This window comes from Phyllostomus discolor, chromosome 2 (genome assembly GCF_004126475.2).
Source record: "Phyllostomus discolor isolate MPI-MPIP mPhyDis1 chromosome 2, mPhyDis1.pri.v3, whole genome shotgun sequence".
Lineage (NCBI taxonomy): Eukaryota > Metazoa > Chordata > Mammalia > Chiroptera > Phyllostomidae > Phyllostomus > Phyllostomus discolor.
In genome coordinates this window covers 117,576,950-117,603,772 of record NC_040904.2, presented here as the reverse complement: position 1 = coordinate 117,603,772, position 26,823 = coordinate 117,576,950, and the positions used below count along the sequence as shown (strand labels likewise).

The 26,823-nt window shown below is 38.4% G+C and overlaps 2 protein-coding genes across 3 annotated transcripts in view; one reads left to right on the top strand and one right to left on the bottom strand.

Moving 5' to 3' along the window:
* Positions 1-26,823, top strand: part of CRYL1 (crystallin lambda 1) — a 135,739-nt gene that overhangs the window by 36,802 nt on the left and 72,114 nt on the right. For both annotated transcript variants that reach the window (XR_004901441.1, XM_028532379.2), the window contains exon 3: positions 4,210-4,336. Coding sequence is in view for 1 of the 2 variants with exons in the window: in XM_028532379.2 (XP_028388180.1) it covers positions 4,210-4,336 (127 nt within the window). In the remaining variant the exon portion in view is untranslated. The remainder of the gene's footprint in view (positions 1-4,209; positions 4,337-26,823) is intronic.
* LOC114513188 (ubiquitin-60S ribosomal protein L40-like) lies at positions 10,536-11,093 on the bottom strand. Its single transcript, XM_028532380.2, has one exon. The coding sequence runs from the start codon at positions 11,007-11,009 to the stop codon at positions 10,626-10,628; it is 384 nt and encodes a 127-aa protein (XP_028388181.1). The 5' UTR covers positions 11,010-11,093; the 3' UTR covers positions 10,536-10,625.

The following is a 26,823-nucleotide window of genomic DNA, read 5'->3' as shown; positions in this document are numbered from 1 at the left end:
TTATTGGATTCGGGTATTATTTATATATCTTTTTTCCAAATGGCTGAAACTGGGAAACAAAAGGGTAGGCCTTTGCAGTAATAACTGTAGCATCAGTAATTTTTTTTCTGTACGTGAGAACAAGAAGCATAATAGAATCACTTAATAATTGTATTATAAATTTATTTGAATAGTAGAGCTCATATTCACTTTGAATAACATCATTATGACAAAAATGAAGACAATAAATAATTTGCCTTATCTCATAAAATATAAGATATAATAAGTACCTAGGAATATTAGACTTTTAAAGAAATAGTCTAGAGTTTAGTTTCCGGCAATACGGCAAAGCAACTATCCTAAAAATCCTTTTAACTTGAAATACTTAAAACTAAGGAGTAGATGTACATAGTTTATTTTTTCTTTATAGTACTAGCTGAACAGGTAAAAAAGTAACAAATTCTAAGAGACCAATCTGAGACCAGGAATCCCAAAGGATGTGTGAAAACTACAACTACTCAAAGAGCATTTGCCTATCTTGCTAATCTAGACCTTTGGTTCTAACAGCAAACCTTAGTCCGTAGGTGATGGAGGATCAAATTGGAGGTCCCAAATGAAGTTGGTATTCGAAGGGCTACATTGCCAGTGAAATGAAGAACTGGAAGAAAATAACTCACCCATAGGTAGAGGCTCATCTATCCTGACCTGACTCTGGGTGGAGGGTAGAAAGAGTTTTTCTGATACTTTATAACCATAAACCACTACCTGTGTGGTCTTAAAAACTCCAAGCCAAGAAATTCAGATTGGTCCCTTGGTAATTAGTGTCTCCAATTGCCTGCTGGAAGCAAAATGCATATTGTCTCTAGAATAATGTATCTTAAGCTCATGACTCAAAGAATTTCCACAGATAGAGCCCAGCTCACAACTGAAAATCACAAAACATGTGAGAGACCAGGTATTATGAGCAAAATGAACTAACCTAAAGTTGGATCTGAAGATACTTCCCTGTTTTACTGTGTATAATGTGCACTTTTTTGCCCAAATTTTTGAGGGAAAAATAAGGATGTGCATTATACATGGGTATAATGATCACATACCATGAACCAAATAATCCCATGTAGAACGTGCACAAAAATGTGGGTGCACATTATATATGGCAAAATACAGTATTTAGCATGGAATTTGGAAGTTCAAGCAAAAGAAAATGTGAAGAAGGAATTCATTAAAGGTCTGAAAGATTTAGAGAGACTAGGGAAAGAGGCAGTTTATGAAAATATAATGATTGAGAATTCATGTCAGCTACAGACATGGATCCTCACTTTGGAAGAACCATATGTCCCAAGCAGTATAAATACAAAGGGTATCTGTCTCTAGATGAGTCATAGTGAAACTATAAAACACCAGGAAACACTTGAAAAGTCTGAAAAGCAGCCAGAGAGAGAAAAAGACAGATTGCCTACAAAGGAATGACAGATTAACAATAGACTTCTCAATAGCCAATGGAATTCAGAACATGGTGGATTGGCTCTCTGCCTAGCACAGAGCCAATCAGAATAGGCAGGTCCCCTAAGCATAATTTTGGACAGTAATTATACAGGAAGTTTATATATGTTCTACATTCTGTTTGTCCTACACTTTAAAAAAACAGGTGCGGTAGACAGAGTAATGGTTCCCCAGAGATGTCTAGGTCCTAATCCTGGAGGTATTGCAGATACGATAAAGTTAAGAACATGAAAATGGGGAGATGACCTGGGTGACCCAGTGTGATCACAAGGGTCCTTATAGGGGAAAGAATGAGGAAGGGACTCAAAGAAGATCTGATGATAGAGTCAGAGGTTGAAGTGAAGGTGGAAGAGGCCACGAAACCACACAAAGTTGGTGGCTTCTAGGATCTAGAAAAGGCAAGGAGCAGATCTGCCTCCAGAGCCTCCCAGAGGAACGAAGTCCCACCAACACTTTGATGTTGGTTTACCTGAGATTTCTGTCCTCCAGACTGTAAGATGGTAAGTGTATGTTGCATACACCAGTAAGTTTGTGATAATTCATGATAGAAGCAATGGGAAACAAATGCAACAGCTTTATTGAGGTATCATTTATATGCCATGCAATCAACTTGTTTAAAGTGTGAAATTAAATGGTTTTTAGTATACTTATAGGGTTGTATAATTGCAAAAATTTTCGAATAGATCAAAGTTGTGAAATTGAAAAATGATCTTTGAATTATATGGAGCTCTCCTCACTGTGCTAATTTGAATCAAGAATGCGGCTGTGTTCCAGGAGACTTGCTGAACATTACTGATGCATGGTCCCAGAAACCCTCGGACTCAGAAACCTTTGCCTTTTTCCTTTTTTATCTTAGTGGGCTAAACTTTTCTTGTGACCCTTTTTGCTGCATTTCCCTTGGTGGTGTATAAAATATTTATTTGCTGGCACTCAAATCAGTTATTTCTTTATTTTAGTGATTAAACTTATAAATCTTTTTAAAATTAAATTTATTGGGTTGACATTGGTTAATAGGATCATATAGATTCTGGGTGTATATTTCTGTGATACAAGAACTGTATATTGCATTTTGTGCCTACCACCCAAAGTCAGACCATCTTCCATCACCATATATTAGATCCCCTTCACCCCCTCAAACTTATAAATCTTACATTTTGAATCTGTCACTAACCATACAATACTCTATACAACTAATACAAGCTTCTTGATTAACTGGCTCAGAAGCCACAACCAAAAAATAGCAACACTCATGAGAGACCAAGCATTAATAATTCAGGAGATGAAATGATGTGTTCTTGGGCTGAAGGACTATGACAGCTTCAAGATAAAAACCATGACATGAAATCATGTAAAAATTATTTGGCTCATGCCCTGGCTGGTGTAGCTCAGTGAATTGAGCACGGGCCTGTGAACCAAAGGGTCACCAGTTTGATTCCCAGTCAGGGCACATGCCTGAGTTGCAGGCCAGATTCCCAGTAGGGGGCATGCAAGAGGCAACCACACATTGATGTTTCTCTCTCTCCTTTTCTCTCTCTTTTCCCTTCTCTCTAAAAATAAATAAAGTCTTTAAAATTATTTGACTTACTGGTAAAAAAATCTACAGAAGTTTTTGCAAAGTGTGAATGTTGCTTCTTAGGCAACTTTGTGAGCGTGCGTATGTGTGTATGTACTCTGCCTTGTTTATTTAATCTGTCATGAATTTTCAGCAGGACTGACTAATAATTTGTGAGGCAAGTGCAAATGCAAATGAGGGGCCTTTGGCTCAACACTTATAAGAATTTTAGGATTGTAACAGTAGAGCATTGCACCCAGCTTGGGGCCCTCTGACCATGAGCCGTGTGTAACTGCACAGGTCACACACACACCAGGAAGCGGGTTCCCTTCTTCAACTCTCATCCTCAGGGACTGACTGAAGATTAGGATGAAAAACTCCTGCTTTCTAATTTCACCTCTCTTGTTTCATCCTTTTTGAAAAGAAATTCTAAATATTTTTAATTGTAAAATACACAAAAGTTACTTTCATAATAACGTTTAAACTTTTAAGTGTACAGTTCAGTGTTATTAAATACATTCACATTCTTGTACAACTATCCATCTCTGTAACTCTTTATATCTTGCCAAACTGAAACTTGACCCATTAAATAGCCCTGGCAACCACCCTTCTACTTTGTGTCTCTATGAATATGGCTAGTCCTGGGACCTCATATAATTGGAATCATATGCTATTTGTCCTTTTGTGACAGGCTTATTTCTCTTAGCGCAATGTCTTCAAGGTTCATCCTTATTATAGCATGTAGCAGGATTTCCTCCCTTTTAAAATAAATGTTTGTTTATTGATTTTTTTGGCGGTGGGGGGGGGGAGATTTGTTGTTCCACTTACTTATGCACTGACTAGTTGATTCTTGTATGTGCCCTGAACGGGAATTAAACCCACAACCTTGGTGCATGGGACGACTCTCTAACCAACTGAGCTACCTGGCCAGTATGGACTTCTTTCATTTTGGAGTAACCACCAAACTGTTCACCACAAGTTTTACATTCCTACCAACAGTGCACAGGGTTCCAGTTTCTTCACATCCTCACTAACACCTGGTTTATTTTCTGTTCTTTTTGTAGTAGTCATCCCTGTGGTTTTTATTGCTATTTCCCTACTGATGAGAGAAGTTGACCTTTTTTGTTTTAAAATTTGTTTTTGAAAACTCACAGTGATCACCCTTTCCTTTATAGAAAAGACATGAAGTTGCTGGAGCAGTCAGGTTCTCTGAAAGGCTCTCTGAGCGCAGAACAGCAGTTGTCACTCATCAGTGGTTGCTCGAATATTCAAGAAGCAGTAGAGGGCGCCATGCACATTCAGGTGAGTTAAGGACCTTCGCCTGCTTGGTAAGAGCTGGGAGAGACAGTTTTCCTACCTGGTTGGAAGAACAGGGGAAGATAAAAAGCAGTTAAAAGCATGGACCTCTTGTACTTCGAATATCAGAATTATGATTTATGTGACAGGAATCATTATCCTTTGTGGGTTCTCTTTAAACTACTGGGACAATGTTACCTTCCAGAGGTGTTAGGATTTTGAGCAAAAATAGATTTTCTGGACAGCTAACACTTTTATTTTCTGACTGGGAGTTTATATTCTTTTTAAAAATTAAAAAAATACAGTTACAGTTTATATTCAATATTATTTTAGGTGTATTGGTTTTAGGTGTATAGCATAACTAAGAATTTGGGAACAAACCCAAAAGATTGAGCACACGTGTTTTATTGTCAGCTGCTGACCTGAGATTCAGGTCAAATACAGGAAATCTAGGCTCTCGACTCTGTGACTCTAAAATTTCTCATTGTGTGGTGGAGGTGGTTGAGAGCACAGACTTTAAGTCAGGAGACTTTGTACTGAGCAGTTTTGCAACTTCGTACTGGTAAGCTTCTTAGTATCTGGGCCTACTTCCTCACCTGTGAAAATGGCATCCTACCCTTGCACTGGGTGGCTGTGAAGGAACCATCTGCGCTCATGTCTAAGGGACCCTAATGTAAGGCAAGGCTCCGTTTTTCTAATGGGAAGGTTGAAGCAATGCTTTTTGGGGCCCTTTTAATATGTAATATTTACATGATGGAAATGAAATATTATAATTAACCTATAAAATGGGATCTGAAATATGAACATATGACCTATTATGGTAATATTTCTAATTTCACATTTCCTGCAAACACTTACTTTTGTTCAAACTCTTAGTAGGACAAACACTCTGATTCCAGTTTTGGTACCCATTAGAGTTGACTTTTCTGAGTCTTTTCTAAGCAGAGTTTTCCAGAGAACATTTTTGCTTTGCTCTAAGATGTTTGCTGCTCAGAGTTGTAAGAAATCTGTAGATGATAATGGCACCGGAAATTTTATCTTCAGTTTCAACTGTGAATTCTCAGACCTGTAAGTGTTTTTTCTGTCTGCAGTGGTACGCATGTGGTTTGTGGTTCCACAATGTAACAACTTGCTGTTACTTTTTTTTAAGTGTCTTTGTAAAACTTACTTACAAGTTTTTTAGCCCTAGCAATTGTCAAGTCATGCCCCAGGAATCATTAATATGCTGAAGTTAAATTTCTTTTTCCCTGGACTCATTTTAAAAAATAGATTCTGTCAGATGGTCTCTACATTTAACATAATTGAATAAGTTCCGGCTAATGCTTCTTCCCCAAACTATTTTTCATAAAATGGAGACCCTTCTACAATGTCACTTTAAAATATCTTGAATATAAAGCTAGTCCTTCTTTTATGGAATAATTTTGGGGGAATATTCTAACTTATAATGCATGTAACAGAACTTGGCACATAGAAAATGCTTAATAAATTTATAAAGTAAATTATCATGTAGCCATTTGTGGATAATTTTGGCAATAAACAAATGATACGGGATAACATATGCTGTTCTGTGTGTGGTAGATATCTGAAGACTCTGATATCTACTACACACAGAAGTAAGGCCAGTCTTTCCTTTATAGATCGAATGGGTGTATTTACTCACATATGACAGTTACCTGTTGAGCAGCTTCTCTTATGCTCTGAGTCAGGCAGTTTGGGCAGAGAAGGCTAGAGAAATATGATGTCTAATTCCCATAAGAGATTATGTTCTTCACAAATGGTTTTAAAAAATTGAAATTATATTTTTATCTTTGTAAAAGAAACAAAGAAATGGTTTGTACTTCTACTACCACGAAGCATAATGGGGAGGGACAGTTGGGACCAGGAGGATGGAAAGGGTTAATGACAGTGGGTTGGAGCTTATCTGGGCCTTTGACAAGTGGATTTTGGGGATTGGGGTGAGGGCAGAGATGGGGATGGTGTCTCTTCTAGAAGAGGTGCCTGTGAGTGTGATCCACAGAAGGCGAGTAGAGTGGCTGTTGGAGAGGTGGGGAAAGCTGGTGGTTTAGTGGAGCCAAGTCGGGAATGCTAAGTGATAACCTGGAGGGCTCTGGAGAGGGGACGAGTTAATACATATGAAGTGCCTGACACACAACAGCATTGTTTAAATGTCCTGTTAAAGAAATGAGGAGTTCGGGTTTTATTCTCTATCCTGACTGGAATCCTCGAGAAGGAAGGAAAGGAAAATGGGTAAGAAAAAAAAATCGAAATTGCATTTTTGTTGCCTTGACTGATTTTCTTGAGCATGTTTATACATTTCTTTATATGTGACATGCAGCAAATTTGATTTCCCAAATTTTGCTAGTAATGCATATTACTTTCACCTTGTTACCAAACAAGCATATAAACCCCTCCAAATCAGAACCTGCCTAATGTTATACCATGTGTTTGTTAAATTATGTTAGGTATCTAATAATTCAAGAATGTTAAAAATATATTTTAAAGAAAGAAAACCAACAAAATATGCCTATGCCACACACACACATAGCTATATGTATATGCATATATGTATGTATACATATATGTATGTATATATATACACATATAAAAGAAAAGTAAAGTTTAGGAATATACTGCTTAGGTCCATTATTCCAAAAACGTTTGAATATTTTTGTGTTTATACTTTTTCCATTTCTCCTGTTTATTTTCTCTCTTTCTCTGACACACTTGACATTATACTATTTGAGTAGAATTTTATATCAAGGTTTTTATTTAAAACTTAGAATATTTCTTATAGCATGATTTGCCCATTACTCTGTCAGATAGAAGTAGTGTAATTTTTGGACTGAAAACAATTGTTATGTTTATCATGCGATGTTTAACTTAAGAATGACATTAAAATTGAAGGGCCAAAAGACCACGGTCACCTGTCAGGCATCTACTCCTCACCAAGCCTTGTAAGTGTTCCTCATCTTAATGCCCAGAGACTCCTTGCTGGTTGTAACCCATTATCAACTCTTAGAACTCCTTTTTATGATTTATAAAAGGAAAAATTCTCTGTAGACAAATGAATCTTGGCTATTTGGAGACATTTTTCTTACAAAAATAAATTATCATTACTTTAGGGAACTGTTCAAAAGCAGGAGGCAGATCTTGTGAGTTAACAAGCGAACAAAACCACATTGCTGCTACTGCTTTTCAATGACAAACAGTCCAATTGTAGATGTTACTGCATTCCTGAGGGTGAAGGTCCCAGAAATGTGAGAGTCAGCTTCCATGATGCATTTGTCTTCTACCCAAACCCCAGTGGGCAGGAGCATTGGTTAGAGTTTCCTAGTACTCTGCTGAAATGTGGGAGTGTGCAAGAATGAAACCTGAATTGCTACAACTTAGTGCAATGTTGAGATCAAATCTTGCCAGGCAAGAAAAGCTACTACTCTGGAAAAATAAGTTTATTCTAAAACGTCTGTCTAAAGCATTGACGCTTAAAGAGCATTAACCCTCATTAGCTTTGGTACAGAGGCTTTATCTAATCTTTGGAATTTAAGACAAGACTGCAATAGCTGGTAGGAGCCATGGGAATGTTTTATAGAATTATGGAGTTTAAGTGGTATTTTGTTACACAAAATCAGGACAACAGCTGAAATCTAGACGTACAAATTATATTATCCAATGATATGATAAGCATTTACATCTATACTTTACCTTTAAAATTTAGAAAATGCTAGTCATTTTGATAAGGACTTTCAGACTTTGTTGATAATTACAAGAAGCAGCATTCATAAATACTAACAGCACTTAAAAATTCACACATTTGTTTAAAGGATGAGAGTTTAGTAGACTTTTGTCTTGGTTCACTGAGGCTCCGAGTAATCCTTTTTTGGTAGAATGGGGGTGCAGGTGGAGGTGAGGGATGTTCAGGTAGCAAAGGGTGTGTGGGATGCCAGCCCTGAGAATATATAGAAGTGCTCATTAAAACTTGAATTTCATTTTTGTTGTTCCATGTGTTTTTTAAACATATCATAAATCAGATTTGCTGAGGTATAGTTTACATATAATAAAATTCACCCATTTTAGTGTTTGGTTGTACGTTTTTACAAATGCATACAACCCCGGAACCACCATTGCTTTCAGGCTTTACACCACACCCATTCCACCTCTCCTGGCCTCCCCTTGTGCCCTCAGTCCCCTTTGCAATTAATGTCCTTTCTCGCTTCCTCAGGCCCTGGTTATCCCCAGTGTTTTTTGTCCCCATAGCTTTTCCTTTTTCATAATGTTACTGTATTTTGCTGTGTGTAATGTGCACCCATGTTTTTGTGCACGTTATGTCCATGGTGTGTAATCATTATACCCATATATAATGTGCATCCTTATTTTTCCCTAAAAAATGTGGGCAAAAAAGTGCACATTATACATGGCAAAATACAGTATGCAAAATGGAATCATACTATATGCAGTTTTTGAATTTGGCTCCTTTCACAGAGTAAAATGGATTTTAGGTTCATATATGTTGTTGTGGTTATCAGTAATTTGTTTCTTTTTATTGATGAGTAGTATTCCACAGTTTGTCTATCCATTAACTAGTTGAAGAACATTTGGGTTGTTCCCAATTTTTAGCAATTTTGACTAAAGCTAGTATAAATATTTGTGTATGTGTTTTTAAAAAGTATTTTTTATTGATTATGCTATTACAGTTTTCCAAAATTTTCCCCCTTATTCCCCCTCCACCCTGCCCCACCAACCCTCCAGCATTCCCCTCCTTAGTTCATGCCCATGGGTGGTACATATAAGTTCTATGAGTCCTCAGTTTTCTAAACCATTTTTTATCTCTCCCCATCTATTTTATGCCTACTAATTATGCTGCTTCTTGCCTGTACCTTTTCGTCCCTATTCCTCCCTTCCCCCTCCCCACTGAAATCCCTCCGTGTGATGTCCATTTCTCTGATTCTGCTCCTGTTCTGGTTGTTTGCTTAGTTTTTGTTTCCGTTATTTTTCTTTTGGGTTCATTTGTTGATAGTTGTTAATTTGTTGTCATTTTACTTTCATATTTTTAATCTTCTTTTTCTTAGGTAAGTCCCTTTAACATTTCATGTAGTAGAATTTGGTGATGATGAACTCCTTTAACTTGACCTTATCTGGGAAGCACTTTATCTGCCCTTCCATTTTAAATGAAAACTTTGCTGGATAGAGTAATCTTGGATGTAGTTCATTGCCTTTCATGACTTCAAATACTTCTTTCCAGTCCATTCTTGCCTGCAAGGTTTTTTTGAGAAATCAGCTGATAGCCTTATGGGAACACCTTCATAGGTAACTCTCTCCTTTCCCCTTGCTTCTTTTAGGATTTTCTCTTTGTCTTTAATCTTGGGTAACTTAATGATGATGTGCCTTGGTGTGTTCCTCTTTGGGTCCAACTTCTTTGGGACTCTCTGGGCTTCCTGGACTTCCTGGAAGTCTATTTCCTTGGGCAGATTGGAGAAGTTTTCCTTCATTATTTGTTCAAATAAGTTTTCAATTTCTTGCTGTTGTTCTCCTTCTGGCACCCCTATACTTCAGGTATTGGAACATTGCCAGTTGTCCCAGAGAATCCTCAGCCTCTCTTAATTTTTTTGAATTCCTGTTTCTTCCTTTTCTTCTGGATGGATGTTTATTTCTTCCTTTTGTTCCAAATCATTGCTTTGAGTCCTGGTTTCCTTCCTGTCACTGTTGGCTCCCTGAATATTTTGCTTTATTTCACTTTGGCTATCCTTCCTTTGGTTTTTCATTTGTTGACCAAGCTCAATCAATTCTGTGAGCATTTTGATTACCAGGGCTTTAAATTCTCCATCAGATACGTTGCCTATCTCCTCATCGTTTAGCTCTCTTTCTGAGGTTTTGCTGTGTTGTTTCATTTGGGCCATATTTCTTTGTCTTGGCCCAGCAGATAGGTTGTAAGGGGGCGGCGCCTTAGGTATTCACCCAGGCAGGGCAGCCCACATTGCTGTGCTGCTGCATTGCCTGTGTAGGAGGGGCCAGAGAGGGGAGAGTGTGGCTTGCCTACTGGTCTTTAGTGCACTTTTCAAGGAACTGTGAGACTGGGCGTGTCTCCCACTGTAGGACTCCTGCTGTAGCCCACTGTCAGCTCTTAGTCTCAGTTTCCCCTTAAGTCTGCCTCTCCCATGCATACACATTTTTTAAATGAACATTTATTTTTCTTTCTTTTTTTTTTTTTTCAATGAAAGGGAAACTTTATTTGGGCCCCAGGGTCACAGGGATTAGGCAGAAGACTGCCCTATAGGCCAGAGGAGGTGATGGAGGGGCCTTATTTAACCTTCTTCTTGGGGCGCAGGTTGTTGGTGTGACCACACTTCTTGCGGCAGTTGACAGCACGGGGGTGCAGGCGGGCATAACACTTGCGGCAGATCATCTTGTCACAGTTGTACTTCTGGGCGAGCTGGCGGAGGGAGGGCTCGATGATGCCACCACGCAGACGAAGCACCAAGTGCAGGGTGGACTCTTTCTGAATGTTGTAGTCTGAGAGAGTGCGGCCATCCTCCAGCTGTTTGCCCGCAAAAATCAGTCGCTGCTGGTCAGGTGGGATGCCCTCCTTGTCTTGAATTTTAGCTTTGACATTCTCAATGGTGTCACTGGGCTCAACCTCAAGGGTGATGGTCTTGCCAGTCAGGGTCTTGACAAAGATCTGCATCTCTGTGTCTGCTGGGGAGGCCGCACGAACGCCACAACCTACGCACTCGGCCGCCTCGTTGAGAAGAAAGAGGGCGGCACAACCGGAAACCTATTTTTATTTCTTTTGGGTAAATACCTAAGAGTGGAATTGCTAGGCATATGGTAAGTATATGTTTGTCTTTGCAAGAAAATAGAGCACAGTTTTCCAAAGTGGCTCTGCCATTTGCATTCTCATTTGCAGTGTATGAGAATGTCAGTTGCTGTGCATCCTGGTGTTATTAGAGTGGATTCTTCCCTCATTCTCATATATATTTAGTAGCATCTTATTGTGGTTTTCACTTGCATTTCACTAATGATATTGAGTATATTTTCCTATGTTTATTTGACATTCATATAATCTTCTTTGGTGTATTTTCTGTTCAAACCTTTTGCTTATTTTTACATTTTGTTTCTTATTATTGAATTTTGAAATTTTCTTATGTATATATTTTGGCCAAAAATTTTTTTATCAGATATGTGTTTTGCAAACATTTTCTCCCAATATTTTTGTTTTCTTTATAGTAACTTTTAAAAAGCAGCAATTTTTAATTTTGATGGATTACAATTCTAAATTTTTTTAATGGATTTTGCTTTCCTTGTTCTATCTTTGGGATCTTTGTCTAAATCAAGGTCACAAAGGTTTTTCTCCTGTATTTTCTTCTAAGGGCTTTAGTATTTTATATTTTACATGTATGTCTGTGATCTATTTTGTGTTGCTTTTATTACAGGGAAAAAGTTCAGTCAATTGTTTTTATGTCATTTTTTGGAAAAGAGTACTCTTTTTTCATTGAGTTGCCTTTGAACTTTGGTAGAAAAACAATTGATTATATATGTAAGGGAATATTTCTGGAATCTCTTTTCTGTTCCACTCATTTATGGGTGTGTGACACTTGTCAGTGTGAATTCTCCAAATTTGTTCTTCTTTTTCAAATTATTCTGGCTAGTCTTAGTCATTTTGCTTTACATTTTAGAATTAGCTTGTCAATTTTAAAAAATAATCCTGCTGAGATTACAGGATTCTATAAATGTATAGATCAGTTTAGAGGAGAACTGACATCTTGACAAAATTGAATTGTCCAGTTTATAAACACAGTGTATCTCTTCACTTACTTAGTCTTTAAAAAAAAATCTTGTGTATTTGTAGTCTTCAGCATATAGATCTTTTACATGTTTTGTTAGATGTGCACATGAATATTTCATGATTTTGGTGCACATGGTACTTGCAAAATTTTTCAACTTCCAACTATTCATTTGCTAGTATGTATCAATATAATTTTTGTATATTGATTTTGCGTCCTGTGACCTTGCTAAACTCATCCATTAGTTCTATTAGTTCTTTTGTAGATTCTTCAGGATTTTTTGTGTAGACAGTTTATTTATAAATATAGTTTTGTGTTTTCCTTTCTAATGGGTTTTATTTCTTTTTCTTGACCTTCTGTACTGGCTAGACCCTCTAGGAGGATGTTGAATAGAAATGGTAAAAGTGGACATCTTTGTCTTGTTTCTGATTATCGGGGGAAGACATTCAGTCTTTCATCACTAATTATGATGTTAGGTTTTTAAATATCTTTTTAAAGTATATTTTATGGATTATGTTATTACAGTTGTCCCAATTTTTTTCTCTTTGCCCCCCTCTTCCTGGTACCCTCCTTCCATCCAGCAACCCTTAGTTCATGTCCGTGGGTTGTGCATAAAAGTTCTTTGGCTTCTTCATTTCTTATACTATTCTTAACGTCCCCCTATTTTTTACCTATCAATTATGCTTTTTAATCCTTGTACCTTTTCCCCCATTCTACCCCTTTCCCTTCCCAACTGATAACCCTGTAAATGGTCTCTGTACCTATGATTCTGTTCCTGTTCTGGATCTTTGCTTTGTTTGTTTGTTTGTTTGTTTGTTTTTGATTCAGTTGTTGATAGTTGTGAATTTGTTGCCTTTTTAATGTTCATAATTTTGACCTTCTTTTGCTTAAATAAGTTCCTTTACCATTTCATGTAATAATGGCTTGGTGGTGGTGATGAACTCCTTTAGTTTTACCTTATCTGGGAAGCACTTTATCTATCCTTCCATTCTAAATGGTAATTTTGCTGGATAGCATAATATAGGTTGTAGGTTCTTGCTTTTCATCACTTTGAATACTTCTTGCCAGTCCCTTCGTACCTGCAAAGTTTCTTTTGAGAAATCAGCCAATAGTCTTATATATATGCCTTTGTAGCTAACTCTCTCCTTTTTCTTTTGCTGCTTTTAAGATTCTCTCCTAATCTTTAATCTTGGGTAATATAATTATGATGTGCCTTGGTGTCTGCTTCCTTTGGTCCAGCTTCTTTGGGCTTCTCTTAGCTTGCTGGACTTCCTGGAAGTCTATTTCCTTTGCCAGATTGGGGAAGGTTTCTTTCATTATTTTTGCAAATAAGGTTTTAATGTCTTGCTCTTCCTCTTCTCCTTCTGGTACCCCTGTGATTCAATGTTGGCACGTTTGGAGATGTCCCAGAGTCTTTTTATACTATCTTGTTTTTTTGAATTCTTGTTTCTTCTTTCTGTTCTGGTTGAATGTTTATTTCTTTTTTATGTTCCAAATTGTTGATTTGAATCCTGGCTTCCTTCCCTTTACTGTTGGTTCCCAGTAGATTCTACTTTTATTTTACTTGGTGTAACTTCTGTTTCTTCTTTTATGTTTTTGCTATACTCAATGAGTCCTTTGAGCATCCTGATCACCAATGTTTTGAACTCTGCATCTTATGGGTTTGCTATCTCCATTTCATTTAGTTTTTTTTTGGGGGGGGGGGGGGATTTTGTATTATTATTTCATTTGGGCCATATTTCTTTGTCTCCTCAATTTGGCAGCCTCCCTGTGTTTGTTTCTGTGTGTTAGGTAGAGCTGGTTTGACTCCCTGTGAAAGGCACCTGTCTGGATGAATGTGTCTTCTTGAAATCCTTGGTTGTTGGACTTCCATACAGTTTGATTTTATGGCAGTTCTGGGTGTTATTTGTTTTGAGATTTAGTTGTAATCTTTTTGTGATTGTGTGAGGAAGTGAAGCATGTCTATCTATACTATCTATCTATAGAGAGCTTAATGTCTTTTATTGGGATGAGGAAGTTCCCTTTATTTCTTAGTTTGTTGAGAGTTGGTAGCCTGAATGGATATTGAATTTTGAGTTTTGTCAAATGGCTTTTCTGTATCTGTTTAGATGGTCATAATGGTTTTTCTTTAATCTGTTATGAATTTTATTAGTTTATTTTAGAATGTTGAACCAACCTTGCATGCCCATAATAAACCTCACTTGGTCATGATATATTATATTTTTTATATTTTTTCTGGATTTAAATTGCTGATATTTGTTGAGGGTTTTCATATTTATGTTTATGAAGGCTATTTGTCTGAAGTTTTATTTTCTTGTCATTTCTTCATCTGGTTTTCATATTAGGGTAATAATGGCTTTGTAAAATATGGTAGGAAATGTTCCTACTACTTATATATTCTAGAAGAGTTTATATATGAGTGATTTTATGGTTTTTATCAATGTTTTATAGAATTAATCAGTGAAGCTTTGTAGGCCTCAGTTTCCCTAGTTGAAAGTTTTTAAACAGTGAATTCAGTATCCTTGGTAGGTATGGGACTATTAGGGTTATGTATTTCTACTTGAGTGAACTTTGGAAGTTTGTGTTTCTCAAGGAATTTGTCCATGTCGTTTGTCACAAGGCAGGCTCATGTCATAGTAACTTTTGAATTTATGAAAATAAAGTTACTTATAACATTCTTTTATTGTCCTTTTATTATCTGAGATTTTTTTAAAGATTTTATTTATTTATTTTTAGAGAGGGAAGGGAGGGAGATATAGATAGAGGTAGAGAGATAGAGAGAAACATCAATGTGCAGTTGCTGGGGGTTATGGCCTGCAACCCAGGAATGTACCCTGGCTGGGAATCGTGAGATTTTTATTAATAAGTCTTCTTTATTCCTAATATTGATAATTTATATTTTTTCCTTTTTTCTTTAATTAGTTTAGCTAGTGGTGTATGAATTTTACTAATATTTTCAAAGAATCACCTTTTGGTTTTATGGATTTTTCTCTAGTTACCTTTATTTTATATTTTACTGATATCTGCTCTTAGCCTTATTTCTTTCTTTCTGCTTACACTGGATTTAATTTATACTTCTCTTTTTAGTTTCTTAAGATATAGCCTTAGATAATTGGTTTGAGACCTATATTTTCTAATATAAGCATTAAATGCAAAACATTTCTATTTCCCTAGCTGTATGCCAATTTGTTGTTTTCACTGTGTCTTATAGTTACTCGTTTCTCTTCTCTCTTGCTGTCTTCATTTGTGTTTTGTTTATTTTTTTGTAGTGACTTGCTTCTTTTCTTATTTTTTATATGCATATTCTTTATAGGTATTTTTTAATGTTTACCCTGCAACTACATAATATATAGCAATCTGTTTTTGAACTGTAAACTTACTTCAGTTGCATAAAACAACTCTACTCCTTTACACCCACCCACCCTTTATCTCATCAGTGTCCAAAATTACATATTTTTGTATTTTGTTTACATTGAGCATAGTTTTACAGTTACAATTATTTTTTATGCTTTCATCTCTTAAATTGTACACCAGAATAAAAAATGATATAGACACTCCCAATTACAGTATTATGGGTTTCTGAATTTGTATATTTACCTTTACCATATATATGTGTGTGTGTGTGTGTGTGTATCATCTATCCAGAAGATATCCAGCCATGTACTATGAAAAATAAAGACATTTATTGAAGAAGATACAAGAAACACTGTACGTAGGACAATAACACCTCAGTCCACTTCAAAGTAGGCACCTTGGTACCTCACACAGTTCTCCCAATTGCCATCAGCTGTCCTGTTTTATTTTCCTGAATCACATAGATAGTGTGAAATCTCTTCCCTTTCAAAAGTGATTTTAGTTTTGAGAAAAACCACAAGTCACAGGGAACCAAATCTGGGCTGCAGGGGGGCTTATTCATCTAGTTGATTTGACATTTTGCCAAAAAACTCTGCACAAGATGTGCACATGAGTGGGCATGTTGTCAGGATGAAGCTACCAGTCACCAGTTACCCAATGCTGCAGCCTTCTGAATAGTTTCTGTGGAGGAATATTCAACCTTAATGCAAAATTGGATGCTTTACTTGCTCAGTCATTTTAAATGTGACTGCCACACAGCACACATGCTCACTCCACAGCATTTACATCCCCACTGACTAGTACAGTGCAGTCATTATTGTTCATGAATGTGACTTCCAGTCCACTCCCCTTGGCTGCCAGGTTACAATGATGTCATGCAAACCGTCCTCATTATGTTAACAATGGCTGGGCTATTTCCGGACAGACTTCATATGTTTTATGTATATGTTATATATATATATATATTTTTTTTACTCATTTGAGGATATGTTTATTGATTTGAGAGACAGAGGAAGGGTGAGAGAGAAACATTGATGGGAGAGAAAAGCATTGATCGGTTGCCTCCCATACACACCCCAACAGGGGAAAATGAACCTGTAACCTTTTGGTGCACAGGATGATGCTCCATCCACCTAAGCCATTCAGCCAGAACAGAGGTATATATTTTGTATGCATTCATATTGCTGTCTAGCATTTCAACTTGAAGGATTCCATTTAGCAGTTCTTGTAAGGCAGGTCTAGTGGTGATGAAGTTCCTCAGCTTTTGTTTATCTGGAAAGTTCTGTATATCTTCATTTTCATAGGATAGTTTTGCCAGACACAGTATCATGTGTTGGCAGCTTTTTCTTTTAGCACTTTGAATATATCATCCCTCTGTCTTTTTTAGCCTGTATGCTGAGAAATCTGCTCATAATCATATGGAAGCTCCTTTTAACATGACCAGTACTTTCCTCTTGCTGCTTCAAAGATTCTTTCTGTGTTTTGATTTTTGATAGTTTGATTATACTGTGTAGAGGCCTCTTTGGGTTCATTCTAGTTACAGTCTTTTAAGCTTCTTCAATTTGGATATACATTTTCTTCCTCAGATTTATGAAGTTTCTGGCCATTACTTCTTCACATAAGCTTTCTGCCCCATTACATGTATTGACTTATGTAATGGTGTCTGACAATTCCCTTAGCTTTCTTTACTTTTCTTTGTTGTTTTTGCTTTTTATTCCACTGACCTAATAATTTCAAATGGCATGTCTTTGAGTTGATTCTTTCCTCTGCTTGGTCAAGTTTGTTGATCTTCTGTAGTGAAACTTTCAGTTCAGCTATTATATTCATTAGCTCCTGAATTTGTTTCTCTTTGTTGATATTCTCATTTTGTTCATGCATTGTTTTCCTTGATTTTGTTCATTTGTCTCTCTGTGTTCTTTACAGCACATTGAGCTTATAAGGTGATTATTTTGAATTCTTTGTGAGGTAGTTCATAGATCTTAATTTCTTTAAGGGCCAGTTTCTGGAAATTAATTGTTTCTTTAATTGGATTGTGTTTCCTTGCTTCTTTATGTCCCTTGCTATTTTTTTTTTTACTGTGATTTGTATGTTAAAAAATACCAGCTTCCTCTCCCAGTCCTTATGGACTGGCTTCAGACAGGGAAAGACTTTCTGTAATTATCCTGGCTAGCAATTCTGTGGTGGGCCCTTAAATACTTTTCTGGGGATGTGTCTTCTCTGTGTTTGTGCATGTAATTTCACAGTTTGGTTTGTCGGTTTCTTTTTCAGGAGCTTGTCATCTCTTGTTCATCTGGTGTTTGTGGTACTGCAGCTTCTCTGGCACCACAGTAAGCTGCTGAGCTCCCTTTTGTTCTCTGTGGTCCGCAGGCATCCAAAGTATGCCATTTCCCCTTTAGTGCTGAGTCAGGTGACATAGTAACCAGTTTTTTCAGGCAGTCCTCCCAAAAGCTGAATGGTGGATGTACATTCGACTTGTCTCTTTCCCTCCCAAGGGAGAAGCCATGAGTTCAGTGTTTTCTCTTGATTGATTGAGGTGTATTGGCTTAGGGGAAGGGCTAGTGCAGGTGAAATGCAATAGCTTTTGTTACCCATTTCAGGGCACTTGTTCTTCGCTTTGTGCTCACCTGGGGTTCCTGAGACTTCCTCACCGGTTTCCACAGTTGCCATAAAGGCTTTTGAACCATATATTATTATTACATTTTTGTCTCTGGGGGAAATGAGGTTTAGGGCTTCCTATTCTGTTATCTTAATGATGTCACTCTACAAGTTTTATAACAAAAGAACCAGATGTAGATATCAGAAGGCACCATATTCTGAAGTTCTAAATGAATCCATTTGTCCACGTCCATCTTCCATGCTCTTTTGTCTTCAGAGGTTCCTGAGCCAGCGGAGTAGAATCAGTGAAAATCCAGTGTAATTTAGAAAACAGTTATCTTATGACTACTTCCAGTACTTTGCTATTATAAAAGAAACTAGTTGATTATCCCTATAATTGAGTTACCTTTATAAAGGCAGGTTCATTAAAATTGGAATTACTAAGTATTGGCCCCTTTCTGGCTCTTGGTGATGTATTAGTAAGGGACACTGTAAATCCTCCTTACCCCTTTAAGGGCAAACTGTGAAGACAGTTTGATTCTAAGCCTGCTAGTATTCGGTATATAGATCTTTAAAATGTTTATTAAATTGACAAATGAAGACACTCATTAACCAAATTTGTACAATAAACATGTCATTGTCCCAACAGCGACACTCTTAATTTGGTTTCTAAATTACTGTTGAACTGACTGAGGGACTTACTTAACCTTCCCCCTAAACTTAATAAAAAAAAAAAAGAAGCTCAAATCTCTGTTTAGAAGGATACTTGCACAGCTCTTTGAAAAGATGGGATGACTTCCAGCCAAGATGAAGGCGTAGGTAGACACACCATGCCTCCTCACACAACAAAAAAGACAATAACAAATTTAAAAATAAAAATAACCAGAACTGCCAGAAAATTGAACGATATGGAAGTCCAACAACCAAGCACTTAAAGAAAAAACATTTATCCAGAATGGTAGGAGGGACAGAGATAGACAGGTGGGGTGGAAAGGACTTGAGGCAAAGCAGCAGCTGGTGGACCAGGCAGTCCTACATTTGTGTTCAGATAAACTGGGAAGAACAAAGGGGGAACAATCCAGGGTTCCAGTGCAGGGAAATAAAGCCTCAAAGCCTCTGACTAAAAATCTGTGGGGGTTGCAGCAGCAAGAGAAACTCCAAGCCTCACAGGAGAGTTCGTTGGAAAGACCCACATGGTTCTAGAGCATACACAAACCCACCCACCCCAGAATCAGCATCAGAAGCACCCAATTTGCTTCTGGATAGCAGGGGAAGTGACTGAAAGCCAGCCAAGAGCCAAGCAAGTGGTATCGTTCCCTCTTGAACCCTTTCCCCACATATAGCATAACAGCAGAGTGATGTGGGTTGCCCTGCCCTGGCAAATACTTAAGGCTCTGCCCCTTAACATAACAGGTGTGCTGAGGCAAAAAAAAAAATATGACCCTAATGAAAGAAAAGATCAAAGCTCAAGAAACAATACAACTAAACAATGAAGAGGTAGCCAACCTATCAGATACAGAGTTTAAAACACTGGTAATCAGGAGGCTCACACAAATGGTTGAGTATGGTCACAAAATAGAGGAAAAAGCGAAGGCTATGCAAAGTGAAATAAAGAAAAATATACAGGGAACCAACAATGAAGGGAAGGAAACCAGGACTCAAATCAATGATTTGGAGCAGAAAGAAAACATAAACATTCAATGAGGACAGAATGAAGAAAGAAGAATTCAAAACAATGAGGAGAGGCTTAGGGACCTCTGGGACAACTTTAAATGTTCCAACGTCTAAATCATAGGGGTACAGAAGTAGAAGAGGAAGAGCAAGAAATTGAAAACTTACTTCAAAAAGTAATGAAGGAAGAATTCCCCAGTCTGGCAAAGGAGGCAGACTTCCAGGAAATCCAGGAAGCTCAGAGAGTCCCAAAGAAGTTGGACCCAAGGAACCACACACCAAGGCACATCAAAATTACATTACCTAAGATTAAAGATAAGGAGAGAATCTTAAAAGCAGCAAGAGAAAAGGAGACAGTTACCTACAAAGTGGTACCTATATTAGGAGTACCCATAATACTATCAGCTGATTTCTCAAAAGAAACCTTATAGGCAAAAAGGGGCAGGAAAGACGTATTTGAAGACATGAAAGGCAAGGACCTACATCCATGATGACTCTATCCAGCAAAGCTATCATTTAGAATTGAAGGGCAGATCAAGTGCTTCCCAGATAAGGTCAAGTTAAAGGAGTTCATCATCATCAAGCCCTTATTATATGAAATGTTAAAGAGCCTTATCTAGGAAAAAGAAGATGAGCAAAAATATAAACAGTAAAATGACAACAAATTCACAACTATCAACAACTGAACCTAAAAAGAAAAAACAAAAACAAACTAAGCAAACAACTAGAACAGGAACAGAATCACCGAAATGGAGATCACAAGGAAGGTTATCAGCAGGGAGGGAGTGGGGAAAGAATAGGGGGAAAGGTACAGGGAATAAGAAGCATAAAGAGTAGGTATAAAATATACAGGAGGTGGTTAAGATTAGGAAATAGTATAGGGAATGGAGAAGCCAAAAAACTTATACGTACAACCCATTGACGTGAACTAAGGGAAAGGGGGAATGCTGGTTTGTTGGAGGGAGAGAAGAAACAAATGGGGCAACTGTAATAGCATAATCAATAAAATATATTTTAAAAAAAGAAAGATGGGATGATATTATAATACAAACTGGAGAATTGGCAAACCATTTGTATGTAATATAGATAGAAATAGAAACCTATCTATATCTAAACCTATCTCTTCATAGATATAAACTTAATTATTCCTTTGCTTTACAAGTGATAGGCTTTTAAATTAATGCCCAAAAGTCAAAATAAGCAAGTGTCTGATATAAACATTTTTATTGTATAAAATCCACTAAATGGGATATTAAATACCAACTAAGTAAATAATTTTTTGATGTTATCATTCAGTTAAAAACTTGATAAACCCATTTGAAAGTAGGCATGCCATGCATATCTAATGCTTGGAAAATAGTAAATACTTCAGCAATGAAATAATAGCTTCCAGTTACTTTCCCCAAACTGTTTTCATTTTTTGCTTTGGTGGTGGGCGTTCATTGTTGATCAAGAACATTAATATCATGTATGATGAAGAAGACATCATAGAGGCCTCCTTTTATAAGGCATATGAGGGACTCTGTCAGGAAACTTAATATTAATAAAAATAAGGAACTCCTGGGGCAAAACTGCATGTGGGTAAAAGTCCAGGAACTCCAACATTCAGGAGCAAGTGCTGTGGAAAGCATCCTATGATTGTTTGTCCTGAAGCTCTTGGCCTTTTTACCGCTTGTCCAGTGGCACAGACACCCTGGGATCTGTATCTGCTGACTCTGAACCTCTGTGGTTATGTTTATTTTAATTTGAAAGTCAGTATTCAGAGAGTTGTTGCCCAGTATATCTGTTTGGATAACTGGGGGTGGGGAATCAAAGTTTCTTTCAAGCTGGTGACTTTCACCTTTTAGGAGTTGGGTTGTGCTGTGTCAGTCCCTGTTGCCTGGGGAGAGCTTCCTGTCACTCAGAAGCCCTGGTCATTAGCCAGCATCGTGTTGTCCATTGTGTGTAGGAATGCATCTCGGACCCTTGAGTGGCTGTTCCTATTGTTTTGGCTGAGGAATAGCTAGTGCCTATTTCCTCTGACTAATGATGTGTGTTATGAGTGAGGGTGGGAGGGAGGATGTGCATACCCTCTGCTTGCCTGTTTTAGCATTTGCAGAGCCTTTGTGCATGGGACAGGGGACTCCACTGGGAGTGCAGTAGTGTGGCCTTCCTGGACACTGATTGTTTGCCTTATACCTTTAACACTTATTCAGAAAGTTTACACAAGCCTTCCCTTAACAGGGTCTCTTCCTGCTGTTTGTTCATACCTTACATGGACTTGTCCTGGGGCTTTTTAGATTTTCTTGCTTTGTTTATAAGTCTAAGTGAAAAACCACCTACCTGTTGTACCACATAAGTGGGTAGGTGGTGGGTGAAACTTTTCCTCTCCAAGGGTCCTGGGTTTTTCCCCTGACTTTATGCATTGTATGAGCAAGCCCTAGAACACCTATTGACCCCCAAGGCCAGCATGGCTCTTATTCCTCTTGGGTGTTGACCCACTGCTAATGGTAAGTGCTGTGTGCCAATCGCTTATCATTTACTAGATCCTGTGCCATGTGCTTTATCCATAATGGCCCTGTTCATATCCAAAAAGACCCTGAGAGATGACTACTAGTATCTCTTATTTATTCTTACCTTGTCCTCCTCACCCTTATCTCTTCCCCCATTGTTGTAACCTCCCTATCTCACTGGTAATTTTGGTGATTTTGTTCACTGCTGTGTGTCCCCAGTATCTAAACAGTGCCTGACACATGGTATGAATTTGGTATTAATATTTGCTGATGACTGAGGGGATGATGTGTTTACAGATAAGAAGTTAATGACCTTAGTCAAGACTTCACAGGTAGTAAGTAGTACAGGTAGCACTTGATTCAGGTCATTTATAACCTTCATGCTTTACAACCCTCCCAGGGGAAGGAGGGACATGAGGGAGTGCAGGGGGGCCTGGCATATGGGGAGAGCCTTGTCCTGGCACCTTGGGCCATTCATCTAGGCCTCTTCCTTCTGCTTGTCTGTGTCTCTGTCATTCCCCATTCCCTTAGCCCAGCACAGGCCATCCTGTCAGCTAGACAGAACTTTCCACTTTGCTATCTTGGAAGTAGGTGCAATGAGAGGACTTAGTTGCTTCCTGCCTCCTTTATTGTGGGCCTGGAAGAAGGGATGGTGAGCTTTGGGCTGAAGGAGAGGGCTTAATACCTGGCTCATTGCACAGGATCCAGGCTGTGAGAAGCTGGAAAAGACAGAATAGGAGTTCTAAGCTGACTTGGCCCTGAGGAAATGTGGCGCTGATCCTTCAGGAGCTGAGTAAGAAAACCCCAAAGATCAAGGTTGCCAAGCTACCCCTTCCCTTTACTGAGAGTAAAGGAGGTCAGGGCAAGCCTAGGCAGGAACCTGCTGGATAAGGGGGAAAGGATTTTGCCAGAAAATCTTTTGGTGCTGGGGTGTTGGCTGTGAGGGACTTAAGAGGGGGGAGGGGAGTTTCTGTGTTTCCGTAGGTACCACTGAGCAGCAAGGGGGCCAGGAACACTTATTTCTTCCCAAGTTTCTCCCTTATTCTTTCCTTACACCTTTGTAGCCGAACCTCAAAAGTTAGTTTTTTTTGGGGGGGGGGTATGTAATAGTACTAATGACAGTCATTTACATGAGTTAGAATTCCATGATTCCATGTAGGGATTTTGCATATTGTCAAATGTGGACGGGGCTAGCTTTTGGTAACTGTTTTGATTGTAACACAAAACCTCTCATGTATTTAGCTTTATCAGTTTGTCATTTGGGGAACAGTGCCCTCTCTTCCTAATTCAGAAATTAGGGGAAAGATTACTTCCTGTATGTTGAGCAACCCATGAGGGGCAGTCAGTGCAGGTTGCTCTGTGAGGCCACTTGGTGTCAAGACCAGTGTGGGACTTGAGGTGTGCTCTGAGGTGGCTAGTGAGGACTTAAAAGCTGCTATTATGGCTGAGAGTGTAAGAAAATGTGGAAAATACGTTGTCACCACCTTAGCACTCCCACTATTGTGTGCCCTTCAGTGAAGCAGTTTTCAGTAGCTATAGTCAAGGTCTAACTGCTGTTCTTTGTACAATTTAGGGCCATGTATCCATGTTCTGTACTTGTACCTGATATTTTTATTAAATGCCTGCTGTCTCACTAACTCTTAGTAGGGAATCCCCTTCTTTAGAGATTAACAAGTAGAAGCTGATATCTTTTACTAATAGCATCATGGGAATGTCATAGGCTGTTAGACATGTAGGAGGAGAGCAAAGAGCAAAGGATGGGTCAGGAACAGAAGGTCACCAGGGTGGAAAGCCTTGGGTGCCTGGCAAGGGGCACAACTGGGAAAAAAAGGACCTTGTCCCCAAGGTACTCTTTTCTCCCCTAGTCGCTAGTCCTGTGGTTTGGGCCCAATCCTGACCTTTCATATCACCGATCATGTGGTTCGCACCCTCCCCTGACCTTTCCTCACTGGAGATAACATCTAGACCTCAGCTGTGTTTCAGCTCCAGGCCCAGAAAAGCAGCAAAACCAGACAAGCGACCCTAACCCCACAACCCCTCAGCTAACCTCCAGACCAGCTGCCTTGACTGATGACCCCGGAAAGGACACACCTGGAAAGGTGATGAATATTTTATTCAGATTCTCCCCCTGAGACCTCCCCTAAAATTTCCATCCTTAAGAGCCCTTAGGACAGGACCCAGCATGAACTCTTCCTCACAGTACACTTGCACTCTTCCCCTCCTCTACTCCCATCCCCCACGGCGGGTTTTCCTTACCTCTTTCTCCTAAGCTCCAAGGGCCTTTCTTTTGCCTCTAACTTGTTTCTGAACTCAGTTGCAGCTGATATGAAAGATACAAACAAACTCTTTTCTTAAATATTGTTACATATATCTGGTGCATTCAAGGTCATGACTAGCTGTGTGCTTGTACATGACTAACATTAAGATATAACATTTAAGCTGTCAGCATGGTTATAACACATGTTTCGTAAGGGTGTGTGATATTTGATAGTAAATTGTATCTGAGAGATACCTTGAACTCTGAAGTTATTGTTGTGTTTTTCCCCCCATTTACCATTGAAAATGGCTGGAAAAATATATGGTTCCCTCAACAAGCAGAAAAAGAAAAGGATGTGTTAGGTGCTATGCATTCATAACAAGTCGCTTGTCAAAATATTTTTGCAAGTGTTGTGAAAGTATTTATGCTTTGAGCTTAGCAATATTGTTTGCAATGGCTGTTACAAATATTTTGCAAAGCCAGCTTATGAGGATTTTGATTAATTAATATTAAAGACATTTTTGTTGTATTTTTTAGCAATATCCACATTTCCTTTATTTGAAAGAAACATTTTTATTCTTTATGCTTTTTATGTCTTTGTTTAGTAATTTCTAGATTGTAACTGAAAATAAAATATCATGTATTTTATTATATGAATATAATAAATGCAAATTTGCAGTGTTTTTAATTTTTGCCCCTAATTTCAGCACATACTAGTAATGAATGTATCTCTCAGATACATACAACCAATGCCATAATCTTTTTGACTGCAACCTCTGCAGGGTTAAAGCCCTCTTCTACTACCTCTGAGACTTTCTAAATAAACTTTCTGTTACAGTTGAGTCTTGGCTCTGAATTCTTTCTTGGCCAGAACTCAAGTATTGAAGTTGCTAAACCAAGGTCCATCTGACAGTCTGACTCTATCAGTCTTAACATCTGGTGCCATTTTCAGTGCTGCCAACAGGACTTGGATATAAGGAATTATTCTGTTCTTTACATCCAATTAACTTGATATTTTTTTGTACTTTCCTGAGATGTTGGAATAAGTGAGAATCTTTGTTTTATTATGTAAACAAATGAGAAGTGAAAAATGAGTTCTCTTGAGTTCTGCTACCCTCACAAATTACTTATTTTTGTCTTTCCGATTGTCTTCTGATCCTTATAGAATTTTATGTAAAATTTTATATTGTGCTTCCCCACTCCCACCTTACTTAAGGGCTTTGTTTTCTCCAGGCCTGGACCTTGACTCCCCAAATCCTGAAATTGTGCTGGCAAGAAGAAGCACAGAAGTGAGTCCAAAGAGAGGTCCACTTCCCAGATGCTGACAGCACAGCTGGCTTCTACGCCTTGCCCACTTCCCTCTGCCCTCCCCTCCACCCTCTGTCCAACCCAGTCAAAGTCCCAGATGTCTTCAGATGTGTCCTTTCTCCCAGGCACCCCAAGACCCACAGCCAGTGCTAACTCTGGGAACTACATAGAGCCCAGCCCTCAAGGCAGAGCTCAGCTTCCTATCCTCATGAGGGCTACCCACTAGACCCAGGACCCTGCCTTGGAGGACCCTGCCCTGTGCCCAGCCAGTCAGAGCACGCTTTTTTGAGGAGAATGCAGTGGTAGGAGCTTTGATGCTAACTAACCACTCCTTGCCCCCACTAATGACCAACAATTTTACAGGAAGTTTAGGAAATAGGAGTTTTCTCATATATAAAATGGAAATAATGATAGAAACAACTGATAAGCTCTAGTGAGGAAGAAATGGCTAATGCAGGTAAAGTGCTTAAAATGTTAGCTGTGATTGTCATCGCTATGGGGGTTGGGAAGGACTGACTATAAACTTCACTTCTTAAAGAAGCACTACTTCAATTTAGGATTTCCTTTGTCTTCTTTTGCATATATTCTGTTTGTTTTAGTGCACAGCTGTCGCTGAAGTGAACAGTTACTTCATATGTGTTCCATGTGTATTTAAGCAAATACATCACCATTCCAGCATTGCGGTACATGGTTTGATATTCCAACACAAGGATGCCTTTTGATATCTGAAACAGCCTCAGTATTGAGGGCAGTTTTGTTTGGAATATTTTCCTTAAAGTGAGACTGTTGGGCTAGAAGCTATGTACTCTTTATTTTTTAAAAAATGGCTTCAGATCTTGTTGACTTTCCAGAGGGTAATGGTCTCATGTTTGTTGTCTTGAGACTCTGGAAGAAATGAAGTTTGGGGTTGAATGTAGCTATTCTTTTCTCATCTACCGTTATGAGAACAATGAGTTGGTTTCTGGTGTCAGAAACCAACTGGAGAAAGAGAAAATCCCCAGAGGCCTAGTGGTGTCACTCTTCTTATGCTGAGCACCC